Genomic DNA, 13,597 nt, shown 5'->3' with positions numbered 1-13,597 from the left:
ACTTAACAGTGACTTGCTGCCACCTACTGGCGGTTTTAATTTCACATTTAAAGTTTTTTAAATATTTTAAATAATTTCAAATATCAATATTCAACATTTCATGTTTTAAATATCAAAACATTATTGTAACTGCAGTAACTGCAGTTTAAAGCATTCCATGTCCCCCTAAGCTGCATTAACATGTGTAAATGCATCTAAATGCCACTTCATATGCAATTATTATAATTGACTGATTAAATGTAAGAATTTGACTCAAAAGATGATGTACACTTTTAGAAAAAAATGGCTTTATAAAGGTAAGAATGCCCATAAAAGTTAAAAATCTATTTAAATAAGCTTAATTAGCTTAATTTCTATCACTGCTGTGAACTGACCACACAGAATATGAAGAATATCAAAAACTAGCTGTCCACTTGAGATATTATTTTTTGTCAACCCCTAGTACCCCTAGTACTGACAAAATGATTTGCAACGGTCGCTTTGTCACGCCCAGTGTATAGACGGCTTGGTGTATTTACTGACAAAATGATTTGCAACGGTCGCTTTGTCACGCCCAGTGTATAGACGGCCTCAAACTGTTGGTGTATTTGTCTTTTTTTTTTTTTTGGGCTAGTAGAAGTTATGAATGCCCGGTAACTTAAAAATTTAGTAGCCAAATTGGCTGGTGAGTGAAAAAGTTGATTTCAATCCCTGATCATAATGTATGACAAAAATACTATTATAAACTAGGTTAGTGGATAATTTAGGAGTAAAAGTTATTCTAGAAAATCATGAGTGCACAATTGTATAAAATCTAAACATTTAGTGAAATAACATTATTTAGTGGGGAACAAATAAAAGTGAAAAGGTGTAGAACTAAATCTGGTAAAATGTTACACATTGTTCTTTGTATTGTTGCAAAAAACATTAATGAAAACAAGTAAAAGTCTATAAACTATAAAATTAAAAGACATTTCTTTTAAATGTATAGCATAGTAATGAAGGCAGCAACATATGATAGATTAGATTATTAATAGCGTTAAAAAGCGTTAAAAATAGCGTTAAAAGAAAAGCTATTAATAATCTAATCTATCATATGTTGCTGCCTTCATTACTATAAATAACCTTTCATTGCGCAAAAGTATTATAATATGAAAAGCTCCAATACAGAGCGGCACAAAGCGCTTATGCGCATCCTGTGCGCAGAATGATGCGCTTGAAGCAACACGGAGTCTGAGCGTGCAGCGCTCCGCATAGAGAATTTCAAAGCACAAAAGAAAGAGAAATTGATGCATAGTTTATTAAATCTGTGTGATAGTTTGAGCCTTTTCATTTAACAGTTTTAAATTTCAGTTACTGTGCGCTCTTGGAGAGAGTTTCATTGTCTTTACTGTCATCACTGAATGTGACACGCAGTTTGAATGCTAAATGGAGGGTGACAGACCGCTGCAGCTGAGAGAAGAGTTTATGTGAACTTGAATTTAACGGCTTAAATATTCATCTGTACCTCACATTAAACTATGGAACAGCTTCAGAACACTTGGACTTTGACTTTATGGTGCTTTATACTGTTTTTGTGCTTTCGTGGGGCTTAACACTACAGAATAGTATACGCACAATATCGGATTTGGATCGGATCGATGCATCCTATCCTCACTCGTGAACAAGACCCCGAGGTACTTGAACTCCTCTATTTGGGGTAGCAACTTACTCCCTACCCGGAGTGGGCAATGCATCCTTTTCCAGCTGAGAACCATGGCCTCAGATTTGGAGGTGCTGACCCTTCACACTCGCTGAAGGTCACAGCCCGATGAAGCCATCATGACAACAACATCTACAAAAACCCACATTGTTCCTCCTCCAGCTGAGGTTCGACAATTGGTCGGATTCTCCTTTCCAGTACTCTGGCTTTCCCAGGCAGGCTAAGGAGTGTGATTCCATTATAACTGGAACAAACCCTTTTGGTCTCCTTTTTTTAAAAATGGGAACCACCACACCTGTCTTGCCAATCACCAGGTTCTGTCCCAGATTCCCACGCGATGTTGAACAAGCATGTCAATCAAGGCAGCCCAACTTCATCCAGGGCCTTCAGCATCTCAGGGCAAATCGTGTCCACCCCATGGCGTCTTGCCACTTCTGAGCTTTTTGACTACTTCAGTGACTTCTGCCAGAAAAATGTTAGAAGTTCAGCAAGTCCCTGTGCCAACTTGTAACAGCCTGAAACAGTCCATGCTTTCCCCGCCTCAGTCGCTTGATGGTTAACCTCTTTGAGGCCGACCAAAAATCCTTCCATGGCTTCTCCAATCTCCTCCCACACCAAGTTTTTGCTTCCCTGACCACTGCAGGTGTGGTACTTCTAGCCTGCTGATAACTGTTGGCAAAATTGGAAGACTCATAAGTCAACAAGACCAGAAAGGCCTCCTTTTTTTTTTTTTGTCTGACGGTCTCCCTCACCACTGGTGTTCTAGGGTTGCCGCTAGGGCTGGACGATATGGCCAAAATTTATATCATGATATTTTTCGTAATTTCGGTCGATACAATATAATTCCGATATCAATATGAACAACCATCTTCTCCTTGCTATTCCAGAACTTTAGCCACTCCTAATTTCATCTCCTTTTATAAGCATCCAGCTCATCACAATTGTCACATATCAAGACAGTTTTCTTTTATTGCGTTACTTCATACTGTTTTGCAGCAAGCTCACCTTGTTCTTCAAATCTTCATCTTGCTTACCCATATGTCTCGGTCACGCTTACTGAACATGTATTGTCTTTACCTGTTGTCTCCAGAGAGTGCAGGTGGTTGATTATTTAAGTAGCATGTTGATCTGCCAGTCTTGGGTCTTCATGTGGAAATTTTTTTTCTTAGCTTATTTAATGAATTGACTGCCTATCAGTTAAACTTCAACATGTTTGCTATTAAACATTTGTATTGAGTTGATCTACAGTATTTTTAGAGTTTACACCGAAAAAAACCTACATTGACTACAAATATCAAATCTTGCTGACTGGTTAAATTGAGCCACAGCCAAAGTCAGTTTTAAAGTCTGCATGAACCGTAATTTGCAAACGATTTTAGCAGAGCCTGGACAATCCTCCAAGTATTGCTGGATGATATGGCCAAAATTTATATCACGATATATTTCAAAATTTCGGTCGATACGATATAATTCCGATATCGTTATGAACAACTGTAAAAAAATAAATAAAAAAAGCCTCAGAAAAACTGCCAAGAACTCCCACAAGGTCTGTACCTCCAAACTTTTGAAAAATGAATTTGCCAAGTCTCTGAAACCTCCTCCTATAAAACTACACTACCAGTCAAATTTTTGAACAGTAAGATTGTTAGTTTTTTTTAAAGAAGTCTCTTCTGCTCACCGAGCCTGCATTTATTTGATCCAAAGTACAGCAAACACAGTAAATTTAAATATTTTTACTGTTTAAAATAATAACTGTTATCTATTCGAATATATTTTAAAATGTAATTTATTCCTGTGATTCCAAAGCTAAATTTTTAACATCATTACTCCAGTCAAATGATCTGTTAGAAATCATTCTAATATTCTGGTTTGATGCTCAAAAACAATCATTATTATTATGTTGAAAACAGCTGAGTAGATTTTTTTTCAGGTTTCTTTGATGAATAGAAAGTTCCGAAGAGCAGCATAACAATATTACTGCTTTTGCTGTATTTTGGATCAAATAAATGCAAGTTTCCTTAAAAGATTAAACATTTTACTGTTCAAAAACTTTTGACTAGTATATATCAAATTTTAGGAAAAAAAACGGCACAAATAAATTAATGTTCACCTTTTACTTGTATTTAGCCTTCATACAAACAGGAAATGTGAAATCACTGTCAAATAAATATAAGACTCTCAGGCTCACCTTAATAATATTAATATATTTAACTTTAAACTATAACGTAGGCTGATTATTCTTATAGATTGAAGCAAAAGTGCTTCAGCCAGGATAAAGAATATGAAAAATGCTCAGAGTTTCTGCAGAAAATGGAAACAGAGTGAGCAACAACAAAAACATGTTACTGGAGACGAGCTAGTTCTCTGCCAGCAGGAGGCGCTTTAGAGCGGCAGTAACAGCGGTTTCCCCGGTAATGGCTATACACAAAGCAGGGCTGTGCTCATGAACGCCGCTTTATCAGATGAAAATGCCATCAAAACTTTTCTGAAGACAGTCTGTTCCCTTCAAAGATACATTCATATAAAACACCCGTGCCACATTTTGATTTTGAAACTTGCAGTGCTCATGTTTATTCAAGGAAGTCAACAGCTACAAATAAATCAATGTATGACTGAGAAACAGCGGTAGGCTAATGTATATCGAAATATCGGAAATGTGTTTAAAAATCATATCACCGTTATTGAAAAAAAATATATTGCGATATTTATTGATATTGAATTTAATTATTGTCCAGCCCTAGTTGCCGCCATGACAGGCACCAACAACCTTCCAGCCACAGCTCGCAGCAGCAGCTTCTGCAATGGAGGCTTTGAACAGGGCCCACTCAGAATCCATGTCCCCAGCATCCCCCAGGAGTAAGGAAAATCTTCTCCAGAGGTGAGAGTTGAAAAAATTCCGGACAGGATCCTCTGTCTGGGATTCCCACCCAGATGAAAAAGTGCACTCCATAATGGACTTAAAGTGCTCTATTTTCAAATATTAATTTTGTACTTAATATACTAAAAATGATTATTTTGTGCTTCTGAAGATAAACTCAAGATTATCTAAGTGTACTCAACTGTGCTATTTTGGGACACCATGAATATGAACTAAAATGTTAACATACTATCTCTGTATTTAAAAAAATTTATTTAGTTACTACTTGTAGTACATCCATCTTTCATACACAAGTGGTGATTAAATGCATTTTTAAATACGGAGATAATATGTTAAAAGAACATTTTAGATCATATTCATGGTGTCCCAAAATAGCACAGTTGAGTACACTTATAGTTGCCTTAAGTTTATTTTAAGAAGTACTAAAGAATATTTTGTATTATATTAAGTACAAAATTAGTGCGTGAAAAGAGCACTTAAAATACATTATGGAAGTGTACTTTGTTTTTCACCTGGGCAGGTCTGTCTGGCAGCCTCCCCCGCCATCTTATCCAACTCACCAGCAGCTGGTGATCAGATCAGTGTCCAGAATATACAGCAGAATATAATAGCCAATCCATGCTGAGCACAGAAGTCCAATAACAAAACACCACCCAGGTTTAGACCAGACAGGCCGTTCCTCCCAATCACCCCATTCAGGTTTCTCTATCATCCCCAACAAGAGCATTAAAGTCGCCCAGCAGAACTATGGAGTCCAGGGTTCCACCCAGGACCTCCAAAAAGGCTGGATCCTCTAAACTGTAGTTCAGCGCATGAACAGAACACAGTCAGAGATTTCCCCCCACACCACAAAGTCGCAGTGAGGTGACCCTCTCATCTACCGGAAAAACTCCAACGCTGTGGCACAGAGTCAGGGACTTGTGAGTATTCCCACACCATCTCAACACCTCTCACCCTAAGTGACTCGAGAGAAGGAGAGAGTCCAATCCCTTTCTAGGAGTTTGGTTTCAGAGCCAGAGCTGTACGTAGAAGTGAGGCCAACTAAATCTAGCTGGTAATGCTCAACCTGGCTGTTCTCGGTAGGTTCATTAACGCTGAACGGCCACTGACACAGAGGAGCTCACATCTCCTAAAATTTCGTTTTCAAATAAAATTTGACATTTTTAAATAAAAGTTGTTAATATCTTTATTAACAACAGAGGCAGACTTAAAGGGTTAGTTCACCCAAAAATGAAAATTCTGTCATTTATTACTCTCCCTCGTGTTGTTCGAAACCCGTAAGACCTTCGTTCATCTTCGGAACACAATTTAAGATATTTTTGATGAAATATGAGGGCTCTCTTACCCGCCCATAGACAGCAAGGTAACTACCACGTTCAAGGTCCAGAAAAGTACCAAGATGATTGACAAAGTAGTCCGTGTGACATCAGTGGTTCAACTGTAAAGTTACGAAGCTACGAGAATACTTTTTTGCACAAAGAAAACAAAAATAACGACTTTATTCCACATTTTCGTCTCTACTGCTTCACTTGTGGACGGGCGTTCACGACAGTATCATGACGCGAGCATGTGGCGGCGCTGACCCAGATCTGGCGTAATGACGTCATCACGCCACATTTCATCAAAAATATCTTAAATTGTGTTCCGAAGATGAACGAAGGTCTTACAGGTTTCGAACAACACGAGGGTGAGTAATAAATGACAGAATTTTCATTTTTGGGTGAACTAACCCTTTAACCAATAAGTGAGGTAAACAGCTGCCCCATATAATATTGGCAAAAAAGATTTGGCAAACAATCCAGTGCATATTTTTTGTTTGCATTGTGGAGAGCATCAAACATTAATATTTTCAACATGTTTTTGCAGCAATGAGCCAGTCACAGACATATCTGTTGATTTTGTTCAATCAGAGGTGTTTAAGTTAGAATCCACTTTGAAATGCTGCAGTTTTATTTAGTGCCGAGTTCTGTGTGCTTGTGAATTCTCTCATTAGACAAAGTGTTTGTAAATAAGAGATTTATTGTGTAGTGTAGAACTTCATTGATCATAATTGAACTTCTCGAGATTGCAGTTTAACTTAAGTGAGTGACAGCTTTTTAGTTATTATAAAGGGAAAGCTTTTTGCACACTTACATTAGGTAGCTATATAATCCATTTGGAATTTGAATAAAATGATTTTACATGCTGCCAATAGGACAGGACGACTTACATGCTGCAGAGTTTTGGAAGTCACATCTGCACATAAATGCGAGATTCACTCTCAATCAAAATGTATGGGACAAAAATAAGTCAAACTAAGGCTAGAGCACCCTCATTCATTTCAGAAACACCCACAGTGTCTTGATTCTGGAATGGGGCTTGTCGGTAAACGTCAAAGAATTCATTATAAATAATAAAATGATTATATGTTTAGTTTTAAATTATTGAATTAGTTGTAAATGAAGTCAGTTTAATTATTAACATAAAGGTAAGAATAATTGAGTTAAGTATTGCTTGTTCATTTGACAACTGTCTGAATGTCTCACAATATTATTCATTAAGATAAAAGAACACATAGTTGGTGTTAGAACCCCATAGCTGAATTTTCTTAGGGCCTCCAAATCATTAAGTCTGACCCTGATTAATAAATCGGATATTTGAAGTCTAAACTATGTTCTCACCTAAAAAAAACTCTTAAAATTACATTCTATGACACAACAATATTGGTAGGCTATTTTTAAAACTGTAGTGGGTTTGGTCCTCTGCCATGATACTCACTTTGAGAAATGCTGCAAGCGGAGTGATACAAATGGTGAAACAGTTCCAGTGGCAATACTGGTAGAATATCTCATGGCTGGATAGACCTCTTAGCTAATCAGACTTGAGGACCAGAAAGAACTGTTGTATTTTTTTTTTCTAGTCAACAGTGCTAGGGGATCTAAACTTGCTATGGAATCAGTACCGGAACAATGTTAGTTAGTAGGTCACCACTTAAACCACACGTAGGTAGAACAATCTTTCCACCCATCTTAATACAGAGACAAAACAGACTAGTCATAAAGTAAGGTTTTTACATTAAGCACAAAACCTAACAAACATATACATATGTACATAAAGAATCAAGAAAATAAAATCTATAGAATAAGAAAATTATGGCAAAATAGAAATACAAAATTAGAATTTAAAACCAATGAAATTGGAAGACATAACATGAACAACTGAAAACAATACAAGAAATAGTGGAATACATAACAGAGGAAGAAAGACAGAGAGCGCAGGAGTTTAAATTCGAATTCCAAAAACTATTACATTAGAATTCCAAAACTATAGAGTAGCGCACTAAATTGGGATTTTCTTTTTTATATTAATACAACACTCCTTTGCAAAATCAAGAAATAAGATGAATTCTGAAGCATGTGAAAAGAGGATAAATAACGAATAGCCAACATACGTTCAGCAGGTGATGTAATACGCATTCAAATAAACAACAATAAAGATAACATTGTATGAAATCAGAAATCGTTCCTCTGTTAGCGGTCATGTCATAAAGTTTTTGCAATAGCAAAAATAAACCACATAAATCTGCTTGCTAGTTGTGTACGCAAAAAAGAAAAGAAAAGAAAAGAAACGCTGTTTGACTTGACCGACACCTTTCGCATATCCAAAACTGATTTACATCCTCGACGTCACATAATCCAATCCACAGAGCCAAGAATAATCTGAGTGGAAGCTGATAATATTGCTTTTGTAATTTAGACGTCATTGTCCTTTCATATGCAGATATGTGAGCCGACTAAAATGTCTGGCTAGACATTTAATAGCTACAACCCAATAATAGTACAATGCTATTCACCGTCCATACGGTGGACGACAAAATGGTTAATATATATCAATGAGTTGAAAGATTTAAATATACATTCACATTTTATAATTTATGCAACATAGTATGTTGCATAAATTCACATAGCCTATGTAAACAAATAGGCTATGTGAATATATTTAGACGAAATACTTGACACGTCGGTTCAGCGGAAGCAATTAGTGATTGACTTCGGATGACTTGGCTACATATCCTATTTTGTTAACCATTTGAGAACGCTTTTTTTTTTCTCATTCAGCTCGTTTTTAATTTAAATATTATAATTACCCTCCTGACCTGAAAACAAATTTTAAACAACATTCATTTATTGTGAAGCAACAGTGCGCAGTGAGAAATAGCGATGCAAAATTAGCTAGAAAGTGGAACATAAGATAAAAATAAATTAAATATATGAAAAGGTAGTAGTCTATAGAAAGTACACAAACCAACTAATTCAACCAGTAATATCAACATAAACCAATAAAAATGAACGGTTTTGTTAAATAATAATAATAAACAAACGACAATTATATTGGCAATCAATTTATAGGCAGGTTAAGTGATCTGCACTCTCCCCTAATGAAACACGGTGAAATATTTGTACAAACTATTTTATTTTAACTCGAAATGTTTCATTTAATCATAAATCGCCATCTAATCATGCAGATTTCCAAACCTAGATGTATTTACTGTGGGACTGTTGATGTACAAACTGTCAAACCCGCGTAATAATACGATGATACAAATGATTTGATTCTTTGCAACAAATCAGTTATCCCTGCTCTTTAATATGACAGGCAGATTTCAGAAAACTAAAAATGTGAAAATTTTATCTTGATGGTAGCCTACTGCGATGAAACAAACATAATTCCGTTGTGCAATCGGGCTTAAACCGATGCATGAAAAAGACCTGCTGTAGCCTATATTATTTGCTATACGTAAAAGTAGTTAGTTAAAAAGTCGTTTCCAAAACGTATTTAACAAAATTGTTGCATTCTCGATTCAACAAATATTATGCTGTTTATAGTTTGTTTACAAGTCTTTTTTCACGCAACTCACTCAAATAATAGGCGTTTGTAAATGTGACAGGGAGGTGCGGCCAGAGTAGAGAGAACATGAGGGAAAAGTTCCACCCTCACTAAGGAAAACAAAAGTTTGAGTTAAAACATGGTCACGACGTGCATTCAGCTGCAGCACCCATATGGATTAATTCTCACTGCACAAGAGATCTGAGAGTGGATACAATATACTGGGCAATGTACTGGAAAAATGAACAAACCACATCGAAGGAAAGTCCAAGCAAGAACACTGTAAGTGTCACATGAATTGCTTATACTTTTGAAATGTCTTATTGTGCATTTTATTTTTATTTCCTGTCATTTTAATTTCTTGTTTTATTAACGAATCCTTATGTGATCTCCATATTTTGGAAGATTTTAATTAATAAAAATGATCAAAATATATTTATTCCTCTTTATCAGCGAGAACTGAAACAGCCTTCACTTCTGGATTACGGTACCATCATCAGCTGCGCCTCAGGCAACGCCTGTGTGCAATTAATTTAAATTAAGTAATCGGGGGATTTGTTTTCTTATTTGTCACGGTGGCAGTTGTTTTTTCTAAAGAGAGTTTGGAAATACTTTAAAATGGTTTAGAAAGAAAGAGAGTCACTTTGGAAAGCAACATATAGCTAAGGGTAAACAAGCCCTTGAAGGCGACAGAAAACCAGTTAATATCTACCTGAGTTTCAGCGCATGAAAATGAAGAGGATGACGCTCTGCGTTAAGAATCGCCCGTGTTTCTGCACCTCTCCTTGCTCGCTTGTAGAGGTTGTCATGGTAAAAAGGCAAGTGGCCGTTAATGGGTCGTTTGGCCGCCCAGGTTAAAAGGCGGCAGCGCTAGCGGGCAGGCTATACAGTGTGTTTGAGCTGCTCTCGTCATGCCCGCGCCCTGTGCAGGTTCAGTCCTCTGCACGCCTCACACCATACAGCTGCATCAGGTTATAAACGCAGTGATAGTAGTAATAATTATTTACACATTTCTGAACTTGAGGACTACATACTTTTATGTATTTATTTATTTTTTAGTCAAAGACTTCTGAAAGACCACAGGAAGGTCACTGACCTTACTTATGTTCCTGAACGACAAGGCTGAATTCTCGTTCCTAAACTAGCCTACTATTTAGTGGCCAGAGTTTTGTTTTGGTTTATTTAGCTACGTTTTAAAATACTCGAAACTTTGATTTTTCAGGATAAAACCCAAGAGCTGTTTGAAGAAGTATCGTGTTCGTCGTCGTCTTTGTCGCCCGGCTCTTCACTTCATGCCATGACAGAGAAAGCCATATGTACCAGCTGTGGCACGGAGATCGTCGACAAATATCTGTTGAAGGTGCGTATTAAATATAAATATTTTACGTTTACAACAAATCTTTCAGACGAGTGTTGTGTAACTAAATTGTCGTTCCGCTCTGGGTTTCCCGAGTCCCAACTAAATCTTATTGTTTGGTGACGGCTTGAAATTGCTTTTTTTTTTTTTTTTTTTTTTTTTTCTTTTTTCTTTTTTCTTAACGCAAATGTTTAGTTCGAAACCTAAAAATGTTGCTTTTCAGGTGAACGACATGTGCTGGCACGTGAGATGCCTATCGTGCAGCGTGTGCCAAACATCTTTGGGCAGACACATCAGCTGTTATATGAAAGAAAAGGAGATATTCTGTAAATTGGACTACTTCAGGTAAAGAAGATATCCCCCCCCACCCCCACCAATTTATGAAAAATAAATACTGAAAATAACTTTGGAAGTACTGTCATGCTGTCGATGGACGATCATCAATATGCGGACGCCTCTGCGTTTTCTTAAGTGATTTAAAATTTTGTAGTTTTCTACCGAAACACTGCATACTTAATTACATTTTAGGTAGACAATAGTCGACCAGTGTTTTCATTCCTTCCCTGTGGTTTTTCCTGGAGTGCTGTATCAAACAACTGCTGTTAGCCTCACTACAATGAAATGCCACAAAATCTTGTTTAACTTTTCTTTTTTTTTTTTTCTTTTTTTTAAAGATGGAAGTTCTTATCAAAGACTTTTTCTTGCAGGAAGTATGGAACACGTTGTGCTCACTGTGGTAGGAACATCCATTCAAACGACTGGGTCCGCAGAGCAAAAGGAAACGCCTACCACCTGGCTTGTTTTGCATGCTTCTCTTGCAAGAGACAGCTGTCCACAGGAGAAGAGTTTGCCCTGGTAGATGAGAGGGTTCTGTGTCGTGTGCACTACGACTGCATGTTGGACAACCTGAAACGTGTCCTGGAGAATGGTTAGATTTTGCAAATATGTTGTCATTTTAAATGGTTATCTAGTATATCTTCTCAAATGTTTAAAATGAACACAATGTAACTCCTCCTGCATTCATTTAGCTCCTATGAATCCAGAGCTTCAGTTAAATTCTGCTCTTGTTGATGGACTTTGTGGTTTGCTGTAGGAAAAGGAGTGAATGCGGAGGGAGCTGTTCCCTCAGAGCAGGAAGTAAATCAGCCTAAACCAGCCAAGAGGGCACGGACAAGTTTTACAGCTGACCAGCTACAGGTTAATATTGAAGTTCTTATCTTAATGTTTTCTGAAAAAATGCCAGATACTTAAAAACATTTCCTTGCATTGGCTGCTCAATTTATTTATTTTTTTTAAATGTGAATTAAGGTAATGCAAGCCCAGTTTGCTCAGGACAACAATCCAGATGCCCAGACTTTACAAAAGTTGGCAGAAAGAACTGGTCTAAGTCGGAGGGTTATTCAGGTATCTATCTATCGTGCGTGTATAGCATATATATATATATATATATGCGCTATACATCTCAATACATTTTTTAAAATTGGTTTTATTTGCATTTATTTTATTGAAACTTTTCATGCATACTACTACTACTATTATATATTATAACTATACTAGTGTACTGTCAATACTTCATCCATCTGCCGCTCAGGTTTGGTTTCAGAACTGTCGAGCTCGTCATAAGAAGCATGTTAGCCCAAATCACTCTTCAGGCGCACCAGTGTCATCTCTGCAGTCCACTCGGCTTTCTCCTCTAATAGATGAATTTCAGTACACTGCTTTTGCCCCTGTAGACACCCCTATGCTGACTGCGCTACACTCCTATATGGATGGTATGTTATGTGGAATATCACTATAGTCTATGTATGTGTGCATTGTTTTTAAATGCGTTTTCATACTAGCTAAATCAAGTCTTAATAAAATAAAATATTACTTATACGTTATTGTTTTAATTTAGTGCACATACTTAGCAGCTCTTCATGACTGAAGCTGAGACTAGACATTAACTTTTCGTCTTTGTAGTCCACTCTCCCTCTTCACTGGTTCTGCAGCCTCTCTTGCCGCACTCAATGACACAGCTGCCCATTAGCCATGCCTAAGACGTCCACTGCTGCCACATGGTCGGGTCAGACTCCAGAGGACAGCATGAGGAAATATTGATTCTTATACTGACTATTGAACAAGACCCATGCTACTTTCTTTCATGGGCACTTACTGAAGGATATCTGTCTTGCAATGTTTAAAGTCTTAATTGTGAAAAAAGCCTGAAGTTTTTGTTTAATATATAAATATATATTATCTATATAGTGATGGAATAAATTTCATTTAATTTATTTCTTGTATGTGATTGAGCACTTTGTTTTAAAATAACTACCATGGAGTTCTTAGTTTCTGGTTTAGTTGACAAACTTATTTTATTTTTTTGATTGTTCTAAATAAAATTGGAAGGTGAAGAAAAGCCAATAAAATCGGATTTGTCTCTATCATTGATCAAATGAAAGCTATATATATACTGATTCTGCTTGAGAACCTTTAGTTGAATCATCAGAGGTTTGAGTTCTTTTGTGAGTATAGATATGGTTGGAAAAACTTGTAGAAAGTTTGCTGTGCTTCTAGGAACCTTCTAGGAAATAATTCTAATTGAGCAATAAATTAAACTGGTTATTAAATGCCGTTTAAATTAAGTTACAAACATTATGAATTGTGAAAGAAAACATTATAATTGAATTCAAACAAATGTTCAAGATGCACCCATAACTGTACATCTGAATAATGTTAAACAAATTTGATTTCTTTGTGGCATACAAAGTGTTTTACTGTATGCTCTTGCACTTAGACACTGTCCATTTTGATATATTGGTCTGATATCATGCTT

The 13,597-nt window shown here is 36.6% G+C and overlaps 1 protein-coding gene across 5 annotated transcripts; it reads left to right on the top strand.

The window, feature by feature from the left end:
* Nucleotides 1–9,501: 9,501 nt before the first annotated feature.
* lhx8a (LIM homeobox 8a) lies at nucleotides 9,502–13,080 on the top strand. 5 transcript variants are annotated; one of them, XM_016493008.1, is made up of 8 exons: nucleotides 9,502–9,707; nucleotides 10,648–10,785; nucleotides 11,006–11,127; nucleotides 11,490–11,710; nucleotides 11,876–11,979; nucleotides 12,091–12,186; nucleotides 12,374–12,554; nucleotides 12,745–13,080. In XM_016493008.1, the coding sequence occupies exons 1-8, from the start codon at nucleotides 9,654–9,656 to the stop codon at nucleotides 12,819–12,821; spliced, it is 993 nt and encodes a 330-aa protein (XP_016348494.1). In that variant the 5' UTR covers nucleotides 9,502–9,653; the 3' UTR covers nucleotides 12,822–13,080. The 5 variants fall into 5 exon arrangements, with proteins under 5 accessions (XP_016348494.1, XP_016348497.1, XP_016348492.1 ...); XM_016493011.1 differs by lacking the exon at nucleotides 9,502–9,707 and adding an exon at nucleotides 10,007–10,093 and having other exon boundaries at nucleotides 12,745–13,077; XM_016493006.1 differs by lacking the exon at nucleotides 9,502–9,707 and adding an exon at nucleotides 10,256–10,396.
* The last annotated feature ends 517 nt before the right edge of the window (nucleotides 13,081–13,597 follow it).

The sequence above is a fragment of the Sinocyclocheilus anshuiensis genome, unplaced genomic scaffold (assembly GCF_001515605.1).
Source record: "Sinocyclocheilus anshuiensis isolate Anshui unplaced genomic scaffold, SAMN03320099.WGS_v1.1 scaffold1850, whole genome shotgun sequence".
NCBI lineage: Eukaryota > Metazoa > Chordata > Actinopteri > Cypriniformes > Cyprinidae > Sinocyclocheilus > Sinocyclocheilus anshuiensis.
The sequence above is the reverse complement of the archived record's forward strand: the minus strand, read 5'-3'. Positions and strand labels throughout refer to the sequence as shown.